This window comes from Urocampus carinirostris, chromosome 4, assembly GCF_059441175.1.
Source record: "Urocampus carinirostris isolate Australia breed hairy pipefish chromosome 4, RoL_Ucar_1.0, whole genome shotgun sequence".
NCBI classification, from domain to species: domain Eukaryota; kingdom Metazoa; phylum Chordata; class Actinopteri; order Syngnathiformes; family Syngnathidae; genus Urocampus; species Urocampus carinirostris.
Window position 1 is genome coordinate 1,339,060 of NC_142352.1, and position 27,323 is coordinate 1,366,382.

The 27,323-nt window shown below is 39.1% G+C and overlaps 3 protein-coding genes across 3 annotated transcripts; all 3 read left to right on the forward strand.

Moving 5' to 3' along the window:
- Positions 1–1,199: 1,199 nt before the first annotated feature.
- On the forward strand, positions 1,200–9,891 carry LOC148366644 (uncharacterized). The gene is made up of 2 exons (XM_088333414.1): positions 1,200–1,426; positions 6,851–9,891. Exons 1-2 carry the CDS (start codon positions 1,297–1,299, stop codon positions 8,428–8,430), a joined length of 1,710 nt encoding a protein of 569 aa, XP_088189540.1. The 5' UTR covers positions 1,200–1,296; the 3' UTR covers positions 8,431–9,891.
- Positions 9,892–12,309: 2,418 nt separating this feature from the next.
- On the forward strand, positions 12,310–19,047 carry LOC148366645 (uncharacterized). Its single transcript, XM_088333417.1, has 2 exons — positions 12,310–12,535; positions 15,335–19,047. Exons 1-2 carry the CDS (start codon positions 12,406–12,408, stop codon positions 16,825–16,827), a joined length of 1,623 nt encoding a protein of 540 aa, XP_088189543.1. The 5' UTR covers positions 12,310–12,405; the 3' UTR covers positions 16,828–19,047.
- A 1,998-nt stretch (positions 19,048–21,045) lies between these two features.
- LOC148366646 (uncharacterized) lies at positions 21,046–25,544 on the forward strand. Its single transcript, XM_088333415.1, has 2 exons — positions 21,046–21,262; positions 22,955–25,544. The coding sequence occupies exons 1-2, from the start codon at positions 21,133–21,135 to the stop codon at positions 24,532–24,534; spliced, it is 1,710 nt and encodes a 569-aa protein (XP_088189541.1). The 5' UTR covers positions 21,046–21,132; the 3' UTR covers positions 24,535–25,544.
- Positions 25,545–27,323: the final 1,779 nt, after the last annotated feature.

The following is a 27,323-nucleotide window of genomic DNA, read 5'->3' on the forward strand; positions in this document are numbered from 1 at the left end:
CAGAAAAGCTCTGAAAAGAATGAAAAAGTAATCAAACATATGAAAAAGTAGTGAAAAGTGCTGAAAATGATTAAAAGCACCGAAATGTACTTGAAAGTATCATGTAGAAAAAACTACAACATATGCAAAGAAATGGGAAAAATAACAAGTACTGAGAAGAAAACTGAAAAGTACAGACAATAATGGAAAGAACTGAAGAAAATAGAAATACTTAAAAATACTGAAACATGTTGAAAGGTGGTGGAAAGTACGGGTAAATAGGAAAATAAACAGATAGGTATTGAAAATAGCATTAAAATGTAGTAGAAAGTACTATAAAGTATGCAAAACTACTGACAATTGTGAAAAAGTACCGAAAATATAACTACATTTCTGAAAAGTACTGAAGTAAATAAAAAAAAGGACTTTAAAATACTGCAACATATTTCAAAGTAGTATGAAGTACATATGAAAAAATACAGAAAAGAACTGAATAGATAGATAGATGTATACTTTATTCATCCCCGTAGGGAAATTCACACTTCCAGCAGTATCCTTTTGTTGTTTATTAACAGATGAACAGGATGGCCTCGGGGTGCTGTGTTGTCGTTACACACTAGGCCAAAAATTTGACGTCCAAGCGGCAGATGGAAATCTTTGTGCCCAGGGTTACACCACCTCCTGTCAGCGAGTCCACCTCCTGTCCGCTTCCCGCAGGCTTTTGCGTCTCTGTCTGGAGTACTTTAGAGTAGTGATAGTATCAAAAATGAGTGGAACATACTATAAATTATGCAAAAAAAAAAATTGACCGTGTTGTAGTCCTTTCTCATTTACTCTATGAGCCATATTTTTCGGCGTTTGGGTGGTGTAATTACAGTTAAAATGATCAACTTTCATTGTAAGTTTATTATTATTTATCTTGGCAAATATCATATGACAATAATTATCATTATCGTTTTATTGCTCAGGCCTAATTTGATGAATACCACCTCAGAAACACCTGCTGGATCGCGCTAACGAATGGTTAGCATATTGCGGTCCTTTCTAAATTCTATGTAAAAAAACTTCTGCAAAAATCAGGATCCTCTCTATTTTGTAAAATAAACAGAACTACTACAACAGAAAAGGAAAAAGAAACCGCTTCGGCGAGCACCATCGTGAACCGGAAGTTATTTGTTGGGAGCACCGCCCATATCATTCCCCCTTTTGGGTAACCCTGAGTTTGTTTTGGCTACATAGCATTCCTCTCTAGCCGGGTGAAAATACTCCATTCAACTTGGTAAAATAAATTATTTGTGAGCTTAAAACGCGGCTAAAATGTCCAAAAGAGGGGAAGGGAATTTGAAAGTGGAGCTTCAGGAAGTGGAAGAAGAGAACGAGCCACAACATCGACGACTGCACGAAGCTAGCATTAGCAAGCAGCTACATGTTGTGTTGAACAGAGCAGGTTAGTCACTTTTATTTCTACAACATTTGTATTTTCTTATTTTGGATTCTTCGAGTCCGTTCACGATTCATGCCTCATCTCTATTCAATATTTTTGATGAAGCTGCTTAGATGGGAGAATCGTATCTACACCCAATCGGCCAAAACAGGATTTACCCGTGAAGTTTTATACAATTGAATGGTAATTTTAAAAAGATGAGTGTTTTGGTTGCTTTCCCCGAATGCACAATCGTGCAGAAGAGACAAAAGAATGGTTGCTAGCAAGGTGTTGGAATAAGTTGCCATTAATGTAATTTCGTGTTTAAACACATGTAGATTCCTATAACCAACAAGAGCTCTTGCTTCCACTAGATTTAGACCTATTCCCTGCAGTGCAGTCATATCACCATCCATCCACGTCAATCGTGGGCTTCCTCTTGGTCTTCTTCCATTGACTTCTGCTCTGTAGATCTTCTTCAACATTTGCTCCTCATTCATCCTCTCCATGTGTCCAAACCAACCCAGTACTCTCTTATCAACACGCTTGCTCAGTTCTACTACTACTCCAGTGCTGTCTCTCACAATTTCATTTCTCAATCTATCCAATCTTGTCACTCTTAACATACTCCTCAAACCCTTCATCTAAAAAACATTTCATTTCCTTCTCAAATCTGCATTCAGGCCCCGAGTATCTGTACCATACAACACAGTCGGCACAATCACACTCTCATACAGTCCTCTCAACATCCATACTCATACTCTTGTTGCTTATTATTCTCCTCAGAGCGCCCAAAACCTTGCTTCCTTGATTTACTCTGTGCAATACCTCGCACCCCATTCCAACAACTGCAGCCACATCACAACCCAAGCACCTAGAGCCTTCAACTTCTTCCAGCACCTGTCCATGCAACCTTATTTCTAACGCCACGCCCACTCCATCAAGTGAACACTTCATCGCCTTACTCTCGTCAACATTCACACATAACTTACGCCTTTCACATACTCTTCCAAACTCCATGACCAACCTTCTCAATGTTTCCTCAGAATCAGCCACAAGCGCTGTGTCATCTGCAAACAACAACTGGCTTACCTGCCACGCTGTTCCACATGACTTTAAAGAAAGTAATTAGTTACAGTTACACTCTACTTCTTTCAAAAGCTGGGTCAATGCAGCCATGCTTTTGGGGGATTTTGGAGCACTTCATGCCTCCATCTGCTTAAAAGCTTTATGAAGATAAAGATTGTATCTTTCAGCACGACTTGGCACCTGCCAAAACCACTCGTAAATGGTTTACTGAGCAGAGTGTTACGATGCTCAATTGGCCTGCCAACTCCCCTGACCTGAACCCCATCGAGAATCTGTGGGTTAGAGGAAGTTGAGAGACACCAGACCCAACCCTGTGGATGAGCTGAATGCCGCTATGGAAGCATCCTGGGCCTCCATAACACCTCAACAGTGCCTTCATACCACGCCACATTCATTGCCTTCATGCCACGCCACATTGAAACAGTCATTTCTGCAAAAGGATTCCTGATAACTGAACATTATTATTTTGATGGTTGACTTAAAAAAAAAAAAAAGAAAAACACCTTTTTTATTGGTCGAATGAAATATGCAAAGTATTTGAGATAGGGAATTTGGGTTTTTCCTTACTATTTTTGCCAAAATCCTCAATATTAAAAAAATAAAGGCTTGAATTATTTCACTCGTGTGTAATGAATCTTAGATTTATAAAAGTCTAATGTGGTTTTTTTATAACTTTTAATTTCTCACATACAATTTGACAGAGGGTTGGGTCACCCGTCATACAGCAACACAAAACCAAAAATATGTACAATTGGCATTCCCATAAATAACAAAAAAATGTTAATGAAAGAAATAAAATAAAATATGAGGTGTTAAGACATCAAGTAAAAATGGTGTGATAGGCTTCCATCTTTTCTCGAATTTATCTAGTTTCAAATGACATTTTGCAGTGATTTTTTCCATAATGTACAGTTGCTTTAATTTGTCTCTCCATTGTTTTATGTCAGGAGTTTGTGGTTTAGCCAGGAAGTTGTGATCATTTTTTTAAATAACTTTTTATTTCTCACACACATTTTGACAGAGGTTTGATTCCTCCATCATACAGCAACACAAACAAAAAATATATACAATTGACATACCCGATCATCTTCTATGCTACCAGAAGCATAACCCTTAGTATGCATTTATGTTGACCAGTCAATAATTCTTCTGGAACAATTCCTAACACGTAGGTCACTGGGTCCAACCGCAACTCCCAACCAATAATTAATGTTATCTCTGTTTAAATACTTCTCCAGAAATTTAATATCACAGGGCAATTCCAGAAAATATGCGTGAAATATCTGACCCTCCCACAGTTATTCCAACATACATTGGATGTATTTTTATAGTTTGAAGTGATAGAGGTTGTATAAAGGTCTCGCAATTGTACTTTCAATTCAAACTCCCTCCCTGTCAGGCTGCTGGTTATTTTCTGTCCCTTTTTCAAAGTTTTCTCCCATTTGTCGCATTTTTATCACCACATTAGCTTCTTGTTCCCATTTTTCCTTAACAACTATCTCTTCATTACTGAGATCCATTTGCAGAGCTTTATACACTTTTGAGATAACCCCATTTATTAATTGTCCTTTTGAGTATATCATCAATAATACCTCAACTTTAGTTGGCTCCTTACATATTTCCCCCCATTCATCATGTTTCTGGAGGTAATGCCTTATTTGCCAATATTTGTAAAAGTCCTTTCCAGGTAGGTCAAATTCTTGTTCAAGTTGTTCGAAAGATTTCATTACCTGTCCTTCTAACACTTGGGTAATCAACATCAATCCTTTTTGGGCCCATTTTTAAAATCCTACCTCCATAACCCCAGGTTTGAAGTTTTTTTTTTTTTTTTTCGCTATTTTTGTAGCCGTTTTCACAGACCTTGATATTTTTTGTATTGTTGACCATGTTTTAATAATTCCTTTAATCGGGGCGGCAGTGGCTCAGGAGGTAGAGCGCTCGTCTTGGGATCAAGAGATCGCAGTTCGAATCCCGGCTCCTCCGTGTTACATGTCGAAGTGTCCTTGGGTAAGACACTGAACCCCTAATACCCGCAATAAGCAGGTTAGCGCCTTACATGGCTGCTCGGCCGCTATTGGGAAATGTGAAGCACACTGGGAAGTCTTGACTTGAGAAGTGCTATATAAATGCATTTCATTTCAATCCATTCATTCTGGATTTTTAACTTCTTCCACATCACGGCTGATATGTATGGTAACGATTCCGCAGGCATATTTAGACAAGATCGCTTCACCATGTTCACCCATATTATCTGTAGTAATCTACAAAATAAGAGCTTTCATTTGAGCTGCCCAATAATATCTAATATTGGGTAGGTCTAGGCCCCCTTTTTCTTTATAAGCTAAAAGGGTTTTGTATTTTATTCTAGGTTTCTTATTTTGCCAAAGGAATCTTGATACCAATTTATTGAACACATTGAATGTGGATGCAGAATAGGAAGAGACTGAAACAGAAATAATAGTCTTGGTAATGTGTTCATTCTAATTGTTTCTACCCTTTCGAATTTATCCCCCTTTGATACCAAGTTTGCAAGTGTTTTTAGTCACTTTGTAGAACCTCAGAACCGTTTTCAACTATACATTCTACAAAGTTTAGTGTAAGTCCAGTATAGCCTATATGTACACTTTTAATTTAATTTACAGCCAATATAACAAACCTTTTAAGACTTTTTTTTTTCCATATCTTGGTTTTGTGCAATATCCCCAAAGTGTATGAGCTCCTGCAGAGCACCGAAACACAGTGTGACAAACTTTAATGTTTTGTCGGCTTGTACATCTTAATTTTTTTATTCTCACCCTTTTAAGCCCTCACACATTTTCATACCTGAAATGAACGATTGCTTGCAGAACCATAAGGAAATCTTGCTTGCTTTCTTTACCTGGTCTTATTGTTTTTTCTATGTTAAGTTTTAATACGGTTCAATGAGGTTCACTAAACTATAGGCACCATTTTCAGAATGTTCAACATTTGATCAGTCTGGGCCAAATCCATACCTGTCAAGCTGTACGTTTTTGCCATACAAAGTACGTTTATGATGCATTTTAAGACGTGCACGACGTAAAAGAAAATCTGTACGGAAAAACGCAAATTTGCCAATGATGGGTACAGTCCGGTATACACCGACGATCACCAAACGGCAAATCAATCAAGTCAAACGAGTTCGCCGCGGTAGCCTCTATCTCGGTATCGTTTTTTTTCTTTGCAAACAAAGCGAGCGGTTTGATGCTACTGTGCGCATGAGTCTGCCGTCAGGGGATTTCCCATCATGCATCATTCTGTGAGAGTTGTGTAGTGAAAGGAATTCCGTCTCTTTTTAGAGAACCGGCTTTATCGGCTCAACTCATTCAAGAAAGCTGGCTCTCGAACGGCTCACTTGCTTTGATGCATGATATTACGATAATGATTTTGTATAAAGAAGTTAAGAAATAAAAGGAAGTATAAAAGGAGAAAATGAACAAAGACAGGTTTGTGGATATCCCTTTAATCAGTATATTACCAACAATAATTTAATGCAGAAAATAAGAAAATGTATTATTTTACTTAATTCTATTTGCATGTATTTTTTCCTTCTACAGTGAACGTTCAAGCAACTTCATTTTTGAACTTTTTTTAACTCCAGCAGCTCCCGTGTTATTTTCGAATGTTCTCAGCTCAGGGATGCTGCTGGAAATGTGAATTTCCCTTCGGGGATGAATAAAGTATCTATCTATCTATCTATCTATCTATCTATCTATCTATCTATCTATCTATCTATCTATCTATCTATCTATCTATCTATCTATCTATCTATCTATCTATCTATCTATCTATCTATCTATCTATCTATCTATCTATCTATCTATCTATCTATCTATCTATCTATCTATCTATCTATCTATCTATCTATCTATCTATCTATCTATCTATCTATCTATATCTAATAAACCTCATTCATGTCGAGCAACAAAATGTTCATTAAAAATATATATGACATAACGAAACACATGTACAATATAACATGTTAAACTACATAAACAAACACGTTTGAAAAAAAATATGGTGTAAGATTATTTTATATTTCGTAAGGAGAAATACGACAGTTGGTAAAGGCATGGAGCCCTGGAGCGCGACAAGTATGCAAATGTTTCATTTGGCGCTCCATTCTTTTGACTTTGACACCCTAGTTGTAAGTGGAGTGAATTTATAGAATGAGCTTGAGGATGATTTAAAACAATCTGCGTTTTTGTTTGAAAGTTATTGAAAAATAATGTCCACGGAAAATGAAGTCTCGATATGCATTGTTGATTGCGTTGAGTTCAGCGATTTGATAGTCGAAAAGGAAACTGGTTTGACACATTCATGTGTGTTTTTGTCCAACAGACGTCAATGAAAAGTATCTTCTTCCCTGGCAACAGGAGACAAAGTTGCCTGGCTTTAAAACAGAGGATTCGGAGCCTGGTCACATTAAGAAGGAAGAGGTTTTGGAGTGTGTTCACGTCAAGGAAGGGGAGAATGAGTATTTAGGGACGGTTGATGTTAAAAAGGAGGACTTGGAGCCTGATGACATCAAAAAGGAGGAGGATAAATATATAGAGACGGTTAACGTTAAAAAAGAGGAAGATTTTAAAGAGTTTCCGGTGATTCCGGTCATTTTAACCTCCGAAGATCAACATGAAGAGAACAAGGAGAAGGTGTCTCCAAGCAGAAGCCCCGTAACAACGGATGATGACGACACGTCCGACTCTTCAAACAACGATGGCGACAAACAATCGGAAGATAACAGATGTCACAAATGTTCGCAGTGTGGCAAAAGTTTTAGACACAAGCGTGATTTGCAACGCCATATCATTGTACATACAGGGGAAAAACCTTTTGCCTGCTCAGTTTGTGGTCAAAAATTCACCCGGAAATCAAACTTAAAAAGGCACGCAAGAACCCACACAGGTGAAGAACCTTATGCCTGTTCAGTTTGCGATCAAAGATTCAACTGGAAAGGAAGCTTAAAGCGACACACAAGAACCCACACTGATGAAAAACCTTTTGCCTGCTCAGTTTGTGGTCAAAAATTCCACCGGAAAGAAAGATTAAAGCGACACACAAGATCCCACACTGGTGAAAAACCTTTTGCCTGTTCAGTTTGCGGTCAAACATTCCACCGGAAAGAAAGGTTAAAGCGACACGCAAGATCCCACACTGGTGAAAAACCTTTTGCCTGTTCAGTTTGCGATCAAAGATTCAACGGCAAAGAAAGCTTAAAGCGACACACAAGAACCCACACAGGTGAAAAACCTTTTTCCTGTTCTGTCTGCGATCAAAAATTCCACCAGAAAGGAACCTTAGATGTACACACCAGATCCCACACTGGTGAAAAACCTTTTCTCTGCTCTGTTTGCGGTCAAAAGTTCATCTGGAAATCACAGTTAAAAAGCCATGCAAGAACCCACACAGGTGAAAACCCGTTTGCCTGCTCAGTTTGTGGTCAAACATTCAAGTGGAAAGGAAGCTTAAAAGTACACACAAGAACCCACACTGGTGAAAAACCTTTTGCCTGCTCTGTCTGCGGTCAAAAATTCACCTGTACAGGAAGTCTAAATAAACACACAAGAACGCACACTGGTGAAAAGCCTTTTGCTTGCTCAGTTTGCGGTCAAAGTTTCCGTTGGGAAAAAAGCTTCAAAGTACACATTGGAACCCACACTGGTGAAAAACCTTATGCTTGCTCCATTTGCGGTCAAAGGTTTAACTGGAAAAAAAGCTTAAAAGCACACACAAGAACCCACTCTGGTGAAAAACCTTTTGCCCACTCAGTTTGTGGTCAAAATTCCCCCAGAAATGATGTTTTAGAAAACACACAAGAACCCACACTGGTGAAAAACCTTTCGCCTGTTCAGTTAGTGTTAACAATTCAGCCACAAAAGAAGCTTGACGAAGAAGACTTACAAAAACCCACACTGATGTAAAATAATTACGTCACGTTAAGGTTTTTATTGTCACAAGTGTGCTGGAGAGAATAGCAGTCATCATTCTGCTTGATGCAAACTCAGGTTTTGTATTCACATTTAAAAAAAAATACAGCTACCACTGAACTAACTCATTTGTGTACTCTTGACGTCAGTGATATGTCTTAACTTTGTTTCATTTCTGACTTGCTTGAAATTGGAATAAAGAAATCTAGACTATCCTCAATTAGACCCCAAGTATCCATATCAGAATCAGTGATCAGAAAATGGAGAAGTGTCGTCCATAATCTTTGACAGCTGCTGAACAGCAGAGTTTAATGAAGATCTAAATAAAAGTAAAAATAATGGTTACCTGAGCACTGTTGATAAGGAAAGTATAATCCAGGGTACTTTTGTGCACCGGTTCATTGAAACAGCATTCTATTCGAGTCACCATAGTAACTGAGCAGGCTAATGTTAATTTGCTTTCGTGCAACCCAGAAGAGGCTAAATTCAATCAAGATAATAAATTGTCCCGGATTTATCCCTTATCTTGGTTTCGTGGAATAGCCCCAAACCGGGATTTTTGAAAAATCTGAATATATACAGTACAGACGCTCCCCTACTTACGACCAGTCGACTTACGAAAAACGGTAGATACGAACAATTTTTTTGGAGATGTCGAAACATATTCGGATATTGCTGTAAGTTTGTATTTTGTGCAACTTTTTCCGAGTAGAGGACATGAATGTAGTGCTTCTTTCCTCCACTACCGGTGTGTGGCGCTGTGAGAAGGTCCCCCAGCATCCACCCCGAAGAAGAAATCCGGTTTCTACTTCCTAGTTTGTTTGTAAACACATTGCTCTGTATCTCTAGCGCCCCAAGAACTTTTACATTTTTATTGCCTAATATTTCGTGCATCCATTCAATAGGGCTGGTGTAAAGCTTAAAGAAGAGGCAAGCCGTTTCTTTTGAAACGAAAGTGGAATAAGAAAGCTTGATGCGGTTGAGAAAAGGGTTGGATCACTTTTTTTTAATCCACTCTCTACCTCTTAAGGTTTATCTTCCAAAAGTAACTTACAATTTACATTATGGATTTTTAAAGAGCAGTTTATTTGAGGAAATGTTTATTTTTTTAGTACAAAACAATTACTTAAAGTCTTAAACATACTTAGATAAACCTTACTCCCTGTATTCAAGGCATGACTTTTTTGTGGTGGATTTCATTATTTTGAATCCATTTAGATTTGATTTGAAATTTAAATGTCATGAATATATTTGTTGGAGTGATTTTCTTTTCTGTTTAAAATTGACCATTTGTGCAAAGTTGTCAAAGTGACACAGGATGAAATTGTTTTTGGGGTTTTAGGATTCGGCGATCTCATCATGCTTTTATGTCTTGATTTGACTGCAAGCTTATTCCTGAAATGAAATGTCTTTGTTCTTATATCAAACTGTGAGTATGTCTCAAAATTTTGATCCCCCCCCTGCAATGTATAAATAACGTGCTCTGCTGTGTGAATGTCGTGGAAGTACTTAAAGAGACTTGTGTCCTTGTGTCGCTGTATCATCAGCAAAGCAAAACCATCTCTTAATTTTATTTACAATAAATTGTTTTTTTTTTCATAACGGTCTTTGTTGTTTGTGGTCGGTGTTGTTGTATGTCATTTTAATTTTGTTTAAACGGCTGATGTGAGTTTAATAATTTGAAATCTCTCTAGAATACAGCTGTCATTTATTATTTATCACCGGACAATTGTCACACTATATAGTTTAGGCCTGTAGATGGCATTTCTCCCTCTCTATCATTCGCTGCACCGCTTATCCTCAGTAGGGTCGCGGGAGTGCTGGAGCCCATCCCAGCAATCATCGGACAGTGGGCAGGGGACACCTTGAACTGGTTGCCAGCCAATCGCAGGGCACACGGGGACAGACAACTCACTCGCTCAGTCACACCTAGGGACAATTTGGACCGGCTAATCCACCTGAAATGCATGTCTTTGGAATGTGGGAGGAAACCCACGCAAGCACGGGGAGAACATACAAACTCCGCACAGGAAGTCCGGTAACTGGATTTGAACCCACACAGGACGTTCCTAGGACCTTAGAACTGTGTCTGCACACGCGCTAACCACTGCGCCGCTGTGCTGCCCTAGATGGCATTTATGTATTGTTATTCTAAAAAATTCATATGTAATTTCAGATGAAACGCCGAGAAATAGATTGACGTGTCCAGGTCCTAAAGGAATTCCATCCATCCCTTTTTTTCGCTGCTCATCCTTACTGGGTTTGTGGGGGAGCTGGAGAGGGGAAATCTGGAATTTACCAAACAACATAGTTAGAGAGTGTGCTAAGTAAAGAACAGTCATTATCTTCATTGCGTCGGACAAAACGAAAAGACTGCCGGCACTCAATCCCACAGAGATGTAAATGGTTGCATTTCTATAGCGCTTTTCAAGTCAATGAAGACCTCCCAAAGCGCTTTACAATGTGCTTCACACTTTTCCATTTTACACACTAACTAACCGATAGCAGTGTCAGCCATTCAACTATCTACAATCGGGGGCATTAGGCACTTAGTGTCTTGCCCAATAGCACTTCAACATATAATACAAAGGATCCGGGAATCGAACCTGCAACCTCTTGATCCCAAGACGAGCGCTCTACCTTCTGAGGTAATGCCGCCATGCACCCCTTATTTTTCATTTAAAATCAGCATAAAATGACAGCACGGCGGCGCAGTGGTTAGCGCGTGTGCGGCACAGTTCTGAGGCCGTGGGAACTTCCTGAGTGTGAGTGGGTTCAAATCCAGCTCCTAGCCTTACTCTGCGGAGTTTGTATGTTCTCCCCGTGCTTGCGTGGGTTTCCTCCGGGCACTCCAGTTTCCTCCCACATTCCAAAAACATGCATTTCAGGTGAATTGGCCGGTCCAAATTGTCCCTAGGTGTGACTGAGCGAGTGAGTTGTCTGTCCCTCTGTGCCCTGCGATTGGCTGGCAACCAGTCCAGGGTGTCCCCTGCCCACTGCCCGATGATTGCTGCGATTACTTATCCTCAGTAGGATAAGTAATCCCGACCCTACTGAGGATAAGCGGTGCAGCTGATGAGATGACTAAATGTTTTAAGTGAGAAACGAAAAACATGATTAAAATCGTGAATTCTGAACAGAATACCGAAATAAGAAACACAGTGTATTTCATGTCCTTCATTGTCCGATTAATCATCTGATAATTTACCTCGTCTTGCTTTTTTGCATTTATTTATATCTTTCAGGATAACTTTCTTTTTACTCCGTTCTTTAACGTTCGTTTCGAAGTAAGCAGGGCTCAATTTTCTGCATGACTAAGAAAGAGTCAAAATGGCTGGCACCAGCACTTCTTTTTTCGAGAGAAACGTCTAATCAAGGGGCCATTTGTTTTAATTTAATTTTCATACAAAGTAAAACGTCAACACTGTTGTTTGTAACTTGCATGATTGTTCGTTTTTTTACTTTTAAATGCCCTTTTTCGTTTATAATTCGTTCTATTAATTTTCCGTAATAAAAGCATGCATTGACGTTGACAAAAAGTTACCTGCATGAATATCTGTTTTAAAATGACGTTATGATTTATTTTCAATTTATATACTTTTTCATAACAGGGACGTTGACCGGACCAATGTGGCCGTCGCGTAGGCACGCTAGTTAGCGGGATGCCATAGCGCACTGACAAATGGTTAGCATATTGCAGTACTTTCTCGGTTCTATGTAAAAAAAACTTGTGCAAACATAGGAATCCTCTATGTTATGTAAAATAAACAGAATAAGAAAAAGAAACAGCTTCGGTGAGGACCATCGTGAACCGGAAGTGGTTTGTTTGGAGCACCGCCCATTGCATTCCCCCTTTTGGGTAAACCCTGAGTGTGTATTTGGCTACATAGCATTCCTCTCTAGCTGGGTGAAAATACTCCATTCAACTTGGTAAAAATAAATCATTTGTGAGCTTAAAACGCGTCTAAAATGTCCAAAAGAGTGGAAGGGAATTTGAAAGTGGAGCTTCAGGAAGTGGAAGAAGAGAACGAGCCACAACATCGACGACTGCACGAAGCTAGCATTAGCAAGCCGCTACTTGTTGTGTTGAACAAAGCAGGTTAGTCACTTTTATTTTTACAATATTTTTATTTTCTTATTTTGGGTTCTTCGAGTCCATTCACGATTTATGCCTCATCTCTATTCAATATTTTTGATGAAGCTGCTTAGATGGGAGAATCGAATATACGCTCAGGCGACGAAAATAGGATTTGCCCATCAAGTTTAATACAATCAAATGATAAATTAAAAAGATGAGTATTTTGACCGGTTTCCCCGAATGCAGTCTCGTGCAGAAGAGTACGAATGCTTGCTGGGCTGGAAAAAGTTGCCACGACTGTAATTTCTTGTTTAAACACATGTAGATTATTCAAAACGCAATTTATATGGTAATCAAACCCGGATTCAATGTATCTAACTGCGGTGTAGCCGTCCCACCAAGGATCCACATTCAGGCTGGACTGGATGATGAGGCTTTCATTACAGTTGCCGCAATGAGTGACACAACATATACACACACCATGTGGTTAGCACCTCCGCTGGTTCTTAACATCATTAGCAGCGTGCTGGAGACTGCCCAAAGCATATCAAATAGTTTTCTTTACAGTTGAGATACAATTTCAGAAAATCCACCATGACAATTCGATTTTACATCCATTTTAACAAGACTCTTTTAACAAGTGATTGTATAGTGGTTTTAACTTTTATCATGAATTCAACTCAACAATTTTTCAATCTGAAGCAGTAGCTCAGGAGGTAGAGCGCTCGTCTTGGGATCAAGGGATCCCTGTTCAAATCCCGGCTTGTCCGTGTTACATGTCGAAGTGTCCTTGGTTAAGGTTAGCATCTTACATGGCTGCAATACACAGGGATCAGAATTTTCCGCGGATCCGCGGATTTCCGCTGTTTTTGAACCCCAAAGGCATTCCGACTTTTTCACTTTCACTTCTTGCGTTGCAAACAAATTCAAAATCCGACGGTCTCACTCTTACCTTTATTGCTCTGGCGCACCCTGGCGGCCGTTAGAAAAATTGGCCGCATTGTTGCACAAGCTGCAGGGACTGAACTGCATTTGAACTTATCTTGCAGTATTTACAAAACAATCAGTTATGTGGGCAAATTATTTTAATCTTCTAAAAATGTTACTTAAATGATAAATATAAGCATGGTTTTGGACAAGTAAATTGCCTAAAACAAGATCTTGAAGTTACAGAAACTTTGAGCCAGTTCATCGCAAAGTGTGATGTTCCAGGGAAAGCAAAGTGTCTATACTGTGTCGATCTGATCGATTATGCTACGCGAGGTTGTGTGGCACTGATCGATCATGCTAAAATGAACAAGCACAAAGCAAAAATAGCTTGCCGGCGATCAAATGATGCACTCGGATCCGCATTTCAAATCGGCAGTGAAACTAACAGTAACACCACCGGTTCAACATTATTGGCCGTTCCAAATCCTTCCACTTCAAATACTAGCAGCAGCCAACCACTGGTTCCCCTGTGTGACAGAAAATCCCAATCTGAGGTATTTATAAATCTATTTATGAAATGATTTTATCTTTTGTGTTTATACAATATTTAGAACAGGATAAACAAAATTTATGACATGTATTTTCTTTAAGCATGTTGAGTTTGTGCATTCTATTTTCAAATTAATGATGAATGGTTATTAATGTATATATTTTCATATATATTGTTGATAAGTAGCTAAATACAAGGTCCATCTTCATCATCAAAACACAACAACAATGGTGATGGTTGTAACATTGTAATCCCCCAATTGTTTTAAACATCTTAAAACTGAAAAAAATACATGGTTTCTGTTTTGTTGGATTTAATTCATTCTAGTGCAATTTTCACATAGCAAATAAGATAAATGCTGTTGGCTTCAGTGGGCCTTCGTCCCCCTGAGCCCCCCACCGGGCTCCGCCCTGGACCTGGCCGGGGCCTGTTCCCCTGGACCCTGGCTATTTCAGCTGAAAATGAAAATCTCCATTCTGATCCCTGAATTCAAGGCCGCTATTGGGAAATGTGAAGCACACTGTAAAAGCGCTTCGGGAAGTCATTGACTTGAAAAGCGCTATATAAATGCAGATCATTTCATTTCATAACCTTTTTATTTATTTGTGAAAACAGAAATAATTACATTATCGAGTATAAAAAATACTGGAACAATTGACCTGCAATGAGCGACACAACATACACACACACCATGTGGTTAGCACCTCCGCTGGTTCTCAACATCTATAAAGGAAATCAGCCTTTCACTTTTAACTTAATTTTCAGCCAATACAAACAAACCTTTTCAGATTTAGTCCCATATCTTGGTTTTGTGCAATTAGCTCAGGAGGTAGAGCGCTCGTCTTGGGATCAAGAGATCGCAGGTTCGATTCCCGGCTCCTCCTTGTTATATGTCGAAGTGTCCTTGGGCAAGACACTGAATCCCTAATGCCCCCAATAAGCAGGTCGGCGCCTTGCATGGCTGACCACCTATTGGTGTGTGAGTGTGTGTGGGAATGGGTAAGTGTGAAGCACATTGTAAAGCGCTTTGGGAGGTCTTCAAGTGACTTGAAAAGCGCTATAGAAATGCAGACCATTTACCATTTACAATATCCCCAAAGTGTATGAGCTCCTGCAGATCACCGAAACACAGTGTGACAAACTGTAATTTTTTGTTGGCTTGTACATCTTAATTTTTTATTCTCACCCTTTTAAGCCCTCACACATTTTCATACCTGAAATGAACGATTGCTTGCAGAACCATAAAGAAATCTTCCTTTATTTACCTGGTCTTATTGGATTTTAATACGGTTTAGAAGGAAACTGTGATTTGACACATCCATGTGTGTTTTGTCCAACAGACGTCAATGAAAAGTATCTTCTTCCCTGGCAACAGGAGACAAAGTTGCCTGGCTTTAAAACAGAGGATTCGGAGCCTGGTCACATTAAGAAGGAAGAGGTTTTGGAGTGTGTTCACGTCAAAAAGGAGGAGAATGAGTATTTAGGGACGGTTGATGTTAAAAAGAAGGAGGATTTGGAGCCTGATGACATCAAAAAGGAGGAGGATAAATATTTTGAGACGGTTAACGTTAAAAAAGAGGAAGATTTTAAAGAGTTTCCGGTGATTCCGGCCATTTTAACCTCAGAACATGAAGAGAACCAGGAGAAGGTGTCTCCAAGCAGAAGCCCCGTAACAACGGATGATGACGACACGTCCGACTCTTCAAACAACGATGGCGACAAACAATCGGAAGATAACAGATGTCACAAATGTTCGCATTGTGGCAAAAGATTTAGACACAAGTGTTATTTGCAACGCCATATCATTGGCCATACAGGGGAAAAACCTTTTACCTGCTCAGTTTGTTGTCAAAAATTCACCCAGAAAGGAAGCTTAAAAAGGCATGCAAGAATCCACACAAGTGAAGAACCTTATGCCTGCACAGTTTGCGATCAAAGATTCAACTGGAAAGGAAGCTTAAAGCGACACACAAGAACCCACACTGGTGAAAAACCTTTTGCCTGTTCAGTTTGCGGGCAAAAATTCCACCGGAAAGAAAGATTAAAGCGACACGCAAGATCCCACACTGGTGAAAAACCTTTTGCCTGTTCAGTTTGCGGTCAAACATTCCAATGGAAAGAAAGGTTAATGCGACACGCAAGAACCCACACAGGTGAAAAACCTTTTGCCTGTTCTGTCTGCGATCAAAAATTCCACCAGAAAAAAACCTTAGATGTACACACAAGATCCCACACTGGTGAAAAACCTTTTCTCTGCTCTGTCTGCGGTCAAAAATTCATCTGGAAATCACAGTTAAAAAGCCATGCAAGAACCCACACAGGTGAAAACCCGTTTGCCTGCTCTGTTTGTGGTCAAACATTCAAGTGGAAAGGAAGCTTAAAAGTACACACAAGAACCCACACTGGTGAAAAACCTTTTGCCTGCTCTGTCTGCGGTCAAAAATTCGCCTGTACAGGAAGTCTAAATAAACACTCAAGAACGCACACTGCTGAAAAGCCTTTTGCTTGCTCAGTTTGCGGTCAAAGTTTCCGTTGGGAAGACAGCTTCAAAGTACACATGGGAACCCACACTGGTGTAAAACCTCATGCTTGCTCCATTTGCGGTCAAAGGTTTAATTGGAAAAAAAGCTTAAAAGCACACACAAGAACCCACGCTGGTGAAAAACCTTTTGCCCACTCAGTTTGTGGTCAAAATTCCCCCAGAAATGATGTTTTAGAAAACACACAAGAACCCATACTGGTGAAAAACCTTCCGACTGTTCAGTTAGTGTTAAAGATTCAGCCACAAAAGAAGCTTGAAAAACAAGACTTACAAAAACCCACACTGATGTAAAATAATTACGTCACGTCAAGGTTTTTATTGTCACAAGTGTGCTGGAGAGAATAGCAGTCATCATTCTGCTTGATGCAAACTCAGGTTTTGTATTTACATTTAAAAAAATACAGCTACCACTAAACTAACTCATTTGTGTACTCTTGACGTCAGTGATATGTCTTAACGTTGTTTCATTTCTGACTTGCTTGAAATTGGAATAAAGAAATCTAGACTATCCTCAATTAGACCCCAAGTATCCATATCAGAATCAGTGATCAGAAAATGGAGAAGTGTCGTCCATAATCTTTGACAGATGCTGAACAGGGGAGTTTAATGAAGATCTGAAAAAAAGTAGAAAAAATGGTTACCTGAGCACTGTTGATAAGGAAAGATGGATAGATAAGTACTTTATTCATCCCCGTAGGGAAATTCACACTTCCAGCAGTCTACCCCGTTGTTTATTAACAGATTAACATGATGCCCTAGGGGTGCTTGTAGCGGAGTGGATGACGTCACGCCAGTCCAAAAGTTCGACATCCCTGCGGCAGATGGAAATCTTTTCTTTGTAAAAATCCAGGGATACACCACCTCGTGTTATCAAGTCCGCCTCCTCTCCGATTCCCCCCGGCTTTCGTGTCTCTCTATAGCGGCGTTGAAGCCGGATAGCTCCGGGTGGCTACACGTTAGCGTCCGGAATGCTAAACGTGAGCCACGTTTCCGCAAAACACAGCAACTGCGCTCCCTGTGCGCTTCGATGTTTTCCACCAGCACTCGATGATCTTATTTGGTCGTGAGTTCGCATTTACCATGATTACGGATGGTACCGAAGACTTATAACGCCGCTAGCCGCTTCGCTAGCTCCGGCTCTTCTTCCACGATAGGCCCCTTCATCACGCCGGCACGAGAATTCTTCAGGGCAAGGAGTTGATTCCTTGAATAGACGCATTTTTGTGCGCTAAAACCCATGTCCATAGGATAGAAGTAATCCATAGTGTAGTTGTCAAAACGGGAAGAAAACACCGAAGACAGGAGCAGACAATAAAACAATAAATCACAAAAAGTGAGAGATAACAGGGCAGCTGCTGGAAAAGGCAGCCGCTCGTGGATAATCCAAGGTACTTTTGTGCACCGGTTCATTGAAACAGCATTCTATTCGAGTCACCATAGTAACTGAGCAGGCTAATGTTAATTTGCTTTCATGTCACCCAGAAGAGACTAAATTCAATTAAGATAATAAATTGTCCCGGATTTATCCCTTATCTTGGTTTCGTGGAATAGCCCCAAACCGGGATTTTTGAAAAATCTGAATATATACAGTACAGACGCTCCCCTACTTACGACCAGTCGACTTACGAAAAACGGTAGATACGAACAATTTTTTTGGAGATGTCGAAACATATTCGGACATTGCTGTAAGTTTGTATTTTGTGCAACTTTTTCCGAGTAGAGGACATGAATGTAGTGCTTCTTTCCTCCACTACCAGCGTGTGGCGCTGTGAGGAGGTCACCAAGCATCCACCCCGAAGAAGAAATCCGGTTTCTACTTTCTAGTCCGTTTGTAAACACATTGCACTGTATCTCTAGCGCCCCAAGAACTTTGACATTTTTATTGCCTAATATTTCGTGCATCCATTCAATAGGGTTGGTGTAAAGCTTAAAGCTTGATGCGGTTGAGAAAATGGTTGGATCGCTTTTTTTCATCCACTCTCTACCTCTTGAGGTTTATCTTCCAAAAGTAACTTACAAATTACATTATGGATTTTTAAAGAGCAATTTATTTGATGAAATGTTTAATTTTTGTACAAAACAATACAGGTTACTTAAAGTCTTAAACATACTTAGATAAACCTTACTCCCTGTATTCAAGGCATGACTTTTTTGTGGTGGATTTCATTATCTTGAATCCATTTAGATTTGATTTGAAATTTAAATGTCATGAATATATTTGTTGGAGTGATTTTCTTTTCTGTTTAAAATTGACCATTTGTGCAAAGTTGTCAAAGTGACACAGGATGAAATTGTTTTGGGGTTTTAGGATTCGGCAGATCCTTTTATGTCTTGATTTGACTGCAACCTTATTCCTGAAATGAAATGTCTTTGTTCTTATATTAAACTGTGAGTATGTCTCAAAATTTTTATTTCCCCCCCCCCTCTGCAATGTATAAATAACGTGCTCTGCTGTGTGATTGTCGTGAAACTCCTCAAAGAGACTTGTGTCGCTGTCTCATCAGCAAAGCAAAACCATCTCTTAATTTTATTTACAATAAATCGCTTTTTTTTCATAACGGTCTTTGTTGTTTTATTAAACTGCTATTATGTCATTTTAATTCTCTTTAAACGGCTTATGTGAGTTTAATGATTTGCAATCTCTAGCATACAGCTGGCATTTATTATTTACCGCCTGACAATTGTCACACTATATGGATTAGGCCTGTAGATGGCATTTATGTTTCGTTATTCTAAAAAATCCATATGTAATATCAGACGAAACGCCGAGAAATGGATTGACGTGTTCAGGTCCTTAAGAAATTCCATCCATCCATCACTTTTTCTAGTAAATCTAGCCAGCGCACAAAAATGAGGGCTCAAAATTACTAATTAAGAAGCGACTTAAGTCAAAGTAAAAGTGCATGAAGGTAAAAATACACGGGTTCCCCTGACGTTGCGTCCTAAATGCGGTATTTTGAAGTCGAGTTGAAGTATAACGAAGTTGAGTAAAGCTAGTAGAGTTTGTCGAGAACCGGCTTCTTCGGCTTGGCTCACTAAAAGGAATTGGCTCTTTCGGGTCCGAAACAGCTCTTCAGGTTGTTTTTGCTTCTTTAATTCCAACATAACCAAATATTATGTAACATTATCTACAAAATGACTTAAAGGAAGGGGGAATACAAAAAAAATACCAAAATGAAAAAGCAGTGAAAAGCTGAGAAAAAAAAAAGAAACAAAAAGAAGTGAAAAAAAGAAGGAAAAATTTAGAAAAAAGCCAGCAAAAAAGAAGAAAGAAATGTAGGAAAAAATTAAATAGAGAACAAAAAGAAAAAAGTAACAGCTCAGAAAAAATAAACACAATGAGATTTTTTTAAAAGGAATTTTTTAAAAAGTGGAAAAAACCACGGAAAAAAAGTATAAAAAGTTTGTGTTGCATTCAAATAATTTCCAATTATATCAAGTGAATCTTGTTGCCAACATTGTACTTCCACTAAAAAACGTGATTAAGTACAGTTGTGTATCTTACAACCGAGTGAATAAGCCCCCCAAAATGTTATTATTATGTGACAAAATATATCAGGAAATAAAAAGAAATGGATATCTTGTGGAAGAATTGTAAGAACAAACGACGTTTGTCGGCCGTACAACCTTTGCAATAAATAGTACATGAGTTAATTCATTCAAAAGAGAAAAATAATTTTTGCATTGCCGGAAACTCAGCAAAATGTAACTTGATGTCAGGTTTTGGACATGTTTGATAATGAATTATCTTGCCACACTTGGGATTGCTGTTGCTCACTGTTGTTTCAAGCGTTGCTCACTGACTTTGTGTGAACGCTCAGACTCGTAAGGAAAATTACAGGGAACATCGGTGCTAAGTAAAGAACAGTCATTAGACTGCTGGCACTCAATCCCATCAAGATGTAAGCAGGGTTCAATTTTCTGCATGACCAAGAATGAGTCAAAATGGCTGGCACCAGCACTTCTTTTTTGAGAGAAACTTCTAATTCACACGTTTGCACTTAAGTGACCATTACTTTTAACTACATTTTCATACAAAGTAAAACGTCAACACAGTTGTATGTAACTAGCATAATTGTTCGTGTTTTACTTTTAAATGCCCTTTTTGTTTATATATTTTTGGATTAATTTTCCTTCATAACAGCACACGTTGACAAAAACTCTCCTGCATGAAAATCGGTTGTAAAATGACGTTATGATTTATTTTCAAAGTATATACTTTTTCATAACGGGGACGTTGACCGGACCAATGTGGCCGTCGCGTAGGCACGCTAGTTAGCGGGATGCTATAGCGCTCTGACAAATGGTTAGCATATTGCGGTCGTTTCTAAATTCCATGTAAAAAAAAGTGCTACAAAAATCTCTATCTTTTGTAAAATAAACAGAACTACTACGACAAAAAAGGAAAAAGAAACAGCTTCGGTGAGCACCGTCGTGAACCGGAAGTGGTTTGTTTGGAACACCGCCTATTTCATTCCCCCTTTTGCCTAACCCTGAGTTTGTTTTTGGCTACATGGCATTCCGTTCTAGCCGTGTGAAAATGCTCCATTTAACTTGGTAAAAATGAATTGTTCTTAAGCTTAAAACGCGGCTAAAATGTCCAAAAGAGGGGAAGGAAATTTGAAAGATGAGCTTCAGGAAGCGCATGAAGAGAACGAGCGAGAAGATCGACGGCTAAATCAAGTTAGCATTAGCAAGCAGCTACTTGTTGTGTTGAACAAAGCAGGTTAGTCACTTTTATTTCTACAATATTTTTATTTTCTTATTTTGGGTTCTTCGAGTCCATTCACGATTTATGCCTCATCTCTATTCAATATTTTTGATGAAGCTGCTTAGATTGGAGAATCGGATATACGCTCAGGCGACCAAAATAGGATTTGCCCATCAAGTTTAATACAATTAAATGGTAAATTAAAAAGATGAGTATTTTGATCGGGTTCCCCGAATGCAGTCTCGTGCAGAAGAGACAAAAGAATGCTTGCTGGGCTGGAATAAGTTGCCACTACTGTAATTTCTTGTTTAAACACATGTAGATTATTCAAAAGGCAATTTATACCTTAATCAAACCCGGATTGAATGTATATAACTGCGGTGTAGCCGTCCCACCAAGGATCCACATTCAGGCTGGACTGGATGATGAGGCTTTCATTACAGTTGCCGCAATGAGTGACACAACATATACACACACCATGTGGTTAGCACCTCCGCTGGTTCTTAACATCATTAGCAGCGTGCTGGAGACTGCCCAAAGCATATCAAATAGTTTTCTTTACAGTTGAGATACAATACAAGTTCAGAAAATCCACCATGACAATTCGATTTTACATCCATTTTAACAAGACTCTTTTAACAAGTGATTGTATAGTGGTTTTAACTTTTATCATGAATTCAACTCAACAATTTTTCAATCTGAAGCAGTAGCTCAGGACGTAGAGCGCTCGTCTTGGGATCAAGGGATCCCTGTTCAAATCCCGGCTTGTCCGTGTTACATGTCGAAGTATCCTTGGGTAAGACACTGAACCCCTAATACCCCCAATAAGCAGGTTAGCGTCTTACATGGCTGCAATACAAGGCCGCTATTGGGAAATGTGAAGCACACTGTAAAAGCGCTTCGTGAAGTTATTGACTTGAAAAGCGCTATAGAAATGCAGATCATTTCATTTCATAACCTTTTTATTTATTTGTGAAAACAGAAATAATTACAATATCGAGTATAAAAAAAACTGGAACAATTGACCTGCAATGAGCGACACAACATACACACACCATGTGGTTAGCACCTCCGCTGCTTCTCAACAGCTATAAAGGAAATTAGCCTTTAACTTTTAACTTAATTTTCAGCCCATATAAACAAACCTTTTCAGATTTAGTCCCATATCTTGGTTTTGTGCAATTAGCTCAGGAGGTAGAGCGCTCGTCTTGGGATCAAGAGATCGCAGGTTCGATTCCCGGCTCCTCCTTGTTATATGTCGAAGTGTCCTTGGGCAAGACACTGAATCCCTAATGCCCCCAATAAGCAGGTCGGCGCCTTGCATGGCTGACCACCTATTGGTGTGTGAGTGTGTGTGGGAATGGGTAAGTGTGAAGCACATTGTAAAGCGCTTTGGGAGGTCTTCAAGTGACTTGAAAAGCGCTATAGAAATGCAGACCATTTACCATTTACAATATCCCCAAAGTGTATGAGCTCCTGCAGATCACCGAAACACAGTGTGAAAAACTGTATTTTTTTGTTGGCTTGTACATCTTAATTTTTTATTCTCACCCTTTTAAGCCCTCACACATTTTCATACCTGAAATGAACGATTGCTTGCAGAACCATAAAGAAATCTTGCTTTATTTACCTGGAATTTAATACGGTTTTAATACGGTTTAAAAGGAAACTGTGATTTGACACATCCATGTGTGTTTTGTCCAACAGACGTCAATGAAAAGTATCTTCTTCCCTGGCAACAGGAGACAAAGTTGCCTGGCTTTAAAACAGAGGATTCGGAGCCTGGTCACATTAAAAAGGAGGAGGTTTTGGAGAATGTTCACGTCAAAAAGGAGGAGAATGAGTATTTAGGGACGGTTGATGTTAAAAAGAAGGAGGATTTGGAGCCTGATGACATCAAAAAGGAGGAGGATAAATATTTAGAGACAATTAACGTTAAAAAAGAGGAAGATTTTAAAGAGTTTCCGGTGATTCCGGTCATTTTAACCTCCGAAGATCAACATGAAGAGAACCAGGAGAAGGTGTCTCCAAGCAGAAGCCCCGTAACAACGGATGATGACGACACGTCCGACTCTGCAAACAACGATGGCGACAAACAATCGGAAGATAACAGATGTCACAAATGTTCGCAGTGTGGTAAAAGTTTTAGACACAAGCGTGATTTGCAACGGCATATCATTGTCCATACAGGGGAAAAACCTTTTACCTGCTCAGTTTGTGGTCAAAAATTCACCCGGAAATCACACTTAAAAAGCCATGCAAGACGTCACACAGGTGAAAAACCTTTTGCCTGCTCAGTTTGCGATCAAAGATTCAACTGGAAGAAATGCTTAAAGCGACACGCAACAACCCACACTGGTGAAAAAACATTTGCTTGCTCAGTTTGTGGTTTAAAGTTCACAGAGAAATCACACTTAAAAACACACAGAATAACCCATAACGGTGAAAAACATTTTGCCTGCTCAGTTTGTGGTCAAAAATTCACCCGGAAATCAGACATAAAAAGGCACGCAAGAACCCACACAGGTGAAGAACCTTATGCCTGCTCAGTTTGCGATCGAAGATTCAACTGGAAAGAAAGCTTAAAGCGACACACAAGAACCCATACTGGTGAAAAACCTTTTGCCTGCTCAGTGTGTGATAAAAAATTTGCCCGGAAATCGGACTTAAAAGTACACACAAGAACCCACACTGGTGAAAAACCTTTCGCCTGCTCTGTCTGTGGTCAAAAATTCCACTGGAAAGGAAGCTTAGAAGTACACACAAGATCCCACACTGGTGAAAAACCTTTTGTCTGCTCTGTCTGCGGTCAAAAATTCACCTGGAAATCACACTTAAAAAGCCATGAAAGAACCCACACAGGTGAAAACCCGTTTGCCTGCTCAGTTTGTGGTCAAACATTCAAGTGGAAAGGAAGCTTAAAAGTACACACAAGAATCCACACTGGTGAAAAACCTTTTGCCTGCTCTGTCTGCGGTCAAAAATTCACCTGTAAAGGAAGTCTAAATAAACACTCAAGAACGCACACTGCTGAAAAGCCTTTTGCTTGCTCAGTTTGCGGTCAAAGTTTCCGTTGGGAAGAAAGCTTCAAAGTACACAGAGGAACCCACTCTGGTGAAAAACCTTTTGCTTGCTCTATTTGCGGTCAAAGGTTTAACTGGAAAAAAGGCTTAAAAGCACACACAAGAACCCACACTGGTGAAAAACCTTTTGCCCACTCAGTTTGTGGTCAAAATTCCCCCAGAAACGATGTTTTAGAAAACACACAAGAACCCACACTGTGTTAAAAATTCAGCCACAAAAGAAGCTTGAAAAACGAGACTTACAAAAAACCCACACTGATGTAAAATAATTATCTCGTTCTGTTTTGCAGCCAAAGAGTCTCTTGTCACGTCAAGGTTTATTGTCACAAGTGTGCTGGAGAGAATAGCAGTCATCACTCTGCTTGATGCAAACTCAGATTTTGTATTCACATTTTAAAAAATACAGCTACCACTGAACTAACTCATTTGTGTACTCTTGACGTCAGTAATATGTCTTAACTTAGCCTATTATTATTGTGCTTCTAGTTGTGAAAACGTTTTTTTAAATGCTGAGTGTTGCAGCTTATATCCTATTTTGATTAATTATATGAAATCACATAATCAATAACAGTAAATACTATGATATATCCTCAGTATGTTTCAATTTTGACTCTTCTGGAGAAATTTCGAATGTCTCTTGTAGACACAAGAAAGCTTGATGCGGTTGAGAAAAGGGTTGGATCGCTTTTTTTTAAGTTCATCTTCCAAAAGTAACTTACACTTTATTTTATTTATTTTTGTAGTGCATATTACTTAATGAGATGTTTATTTTTTTAGTACAAAACAATACAGGTTACTTATACAAGCCTTAAACATACAGTGGAACCTCGGATCTCGACCATAATCCGTTCCAGAACCCTGTTCTGAACCGATTTGTTCAATCACCGAAATCGTTTTTCCCATTAAAAGTAATGTCAAATCGTTTTAATCCGTTCCAACACCCTGAATGTTTACCATGAACGTAAACATGAAGCTAACCCAGGCTAATCGTACGTTCGCGTTAGCTAACATGAACGTGTAAAAATAAAAAAAAGGATTATGAATAGGATTTCTTACCTTTGTGGTGGACGGTGGGGAGAGAAAAATCATCAAAAGTTTTTCAACCTCTTTCAAAACTTGCGGCAGTTGCTTGCTTATAGCGCTAACTTCCTTAGCCGCATCACTCGATTTCACAGCCTCCTTATTCTTTACGATCGTATTGATAGTAGATTCAACCATGCTGTATTCACTAGCAAGATCGGAAATTCGTACACCTCTTTCATATTTAGATTTTATGTCTTTCTTAAAGGCAATAGTTTTACGAACAACTTGTCTTTTTTCACCTGTCCTGCTTGCACCGACCTTCTTCGGAGGCATAATTAGGGGCTAAAACACCCGTACGCCGCTCAGCGAACTCCGATTTTTTGACCGAACAGCGAAGCAAGAATTTCTCCAAATTTTCGGTCGAACACCGATTTGTCCGAACTGAGAGGCGTTCCACTGTACTACTGGAAATCTTACTCCCTGTATTCAAGGCATGACTTTTCTGTGGTGGATTTCATTATCTTGGATCCATTTAGATTTGACTTGAAATTTAAATGTCATGAATATATTTGTTTGAGTGATTTTCTTTTCTGTTTAAAATTGACCATTTGTGCAAAGTTGTCAAAATGACACAGGATGAAATTGTTTTGGGGTTTTAGGATTCGGCGATCTCATCATCCTTTTATGTCTCCATTTGACTGCAACCTTATTCCTTAAATGAACTGTCCTTGTTCCCATATTTAAGAGTGATTATGTCATTTTTGTTTCAATTATTATTATTTCTCTGCAATGTGTGATTGTCATGGAAGTACTGGAAGAGACTTGTGTCATTGTTTCGCAGTCTCAAAAAAATCAAAACTATTTATTTACTTTCATTTACAATTCCTAGTTGTTTTTTTTTGACTGTCTTGTTTTTGTATTAAACTGTCCTTTAGTCATTTATTTTGAATTGTTTTCAAAGCGTCCCAAGTCTGATTCCTTTAGAGAGCTTGCTGAGAGGGTTTATGAAAATAGATGGGGATAAACGTGCACTGGATGTGCGGTCGTTTAATTTAACGGATGTAAGAGTGTGTGCTAGGGATAGAGGTGAATGGCCAAGAATAGTTAAGAATGATATCAACGCATATGATGCGGAGGGGGTAAACCAGTGTATGCTGTCGAATCTGCTAATGAAGGGTTGCATGGCACAGCAACTCACCCCTTGTGCTGAGGGCTTAAATAATTCCCAAATTCTAAAATATACAAAGTGTGAGAAAATAATACGTATTTTTCCCTTTATATATATCCTTCAATGTATGTATGTATATATATATATATATATATATATATATATATATATATACATACATTGAAGGATTTTTTATTTTATGTATTTGACTATAAGGGATTTTTTACGATCAAATACAAATTCCATTTAAATGCAAAAGATATTCACTGGCTGAGCTGTGGGGCGAGGTCAATGTAATCTAGTGGAATGATGGTTACAGAAAACAGCAGGAACTGGGACAAGGACGAACGCCGGAGGAGCCTCTGTGACGAGGGAAATGAGACATTGTTTGGAGAAGTTGTTCTGATAAGCTCGGTTGTTTTGAGTTTCTTCAGACATCGTGGCAACGAGGTGGAGTCCACGTGGGGAGTCTCTGGCCCGCCCCATGGGAGGAGTCGACACCCCAGCTTGTGAAAAGAACTTCAGAAGACAGAACTTCAGGAGAAGGAGATCGATCGCGAGGGACAATCGAGAGGGAGGCTCGACGAAGACTAATTCGACAATAATTCGGCTAATTTGATGGAATTCACTTAGTTAAATACTTTAAGAAGTTAAATCTGCCCCCGTGTGGAAATGCTGGTCTCTTGCCCATATTTTCCCGAAAAGAAAAGAGCATGCCTTGTTGGGTGAATGAAGGTTATGTTTGGTTAATGGAGTCGGATAACTAATTCGAATAATTTGGTTAACGCTACATTTTTAATAG

Bases quoted from the DNA above. Each gene is read 5' to 3' on its own strand.
- LOC148366644 (XM_088333414.1), top strand. From the start codon at position 1,297: ATGTCCAAAAGAGGGGAAGGGAATTTGAAAGTGGAGCTTCAGGAAGTG. The intron at 1,427-6,850 runs GTTAGTCACTTT...TTTGTCCAACAG, and splicing joins TGTTGTGTTGAACAGAGCAG to ACGTCAATGAAAAGTATCTT.
- LOC148366645 (XM_088333417.1), top strand. From the start codon at position 12,406: ATGTCCAAAAGAGTGGAAGGGAATTTGAAAGTGGAGCTTCAGGAAGTG. The intron at 12,536-15,334 runs GTTAGTCACTTT...TTTGTCCAACAG, and splicing joins TGTTGTGTTGAACAAAGCAG to ACGTCAATGAAAAGTATCTT.
- LOC148366646 (XM_088333415.1), top strand. From the start codon at position 21,133: ATGTCCAAAAGAGGGGAAGGAAATTTGAAAGATGAGCTTCAGGAAGCG. The intron at 21,263-22,954 runs GTTAGTCACTTT...TTTGTCCAACAG, and splicing joins TGTTGTGTTGAACAAAGCAG to ACGTCAATGAAAAGTATCTT.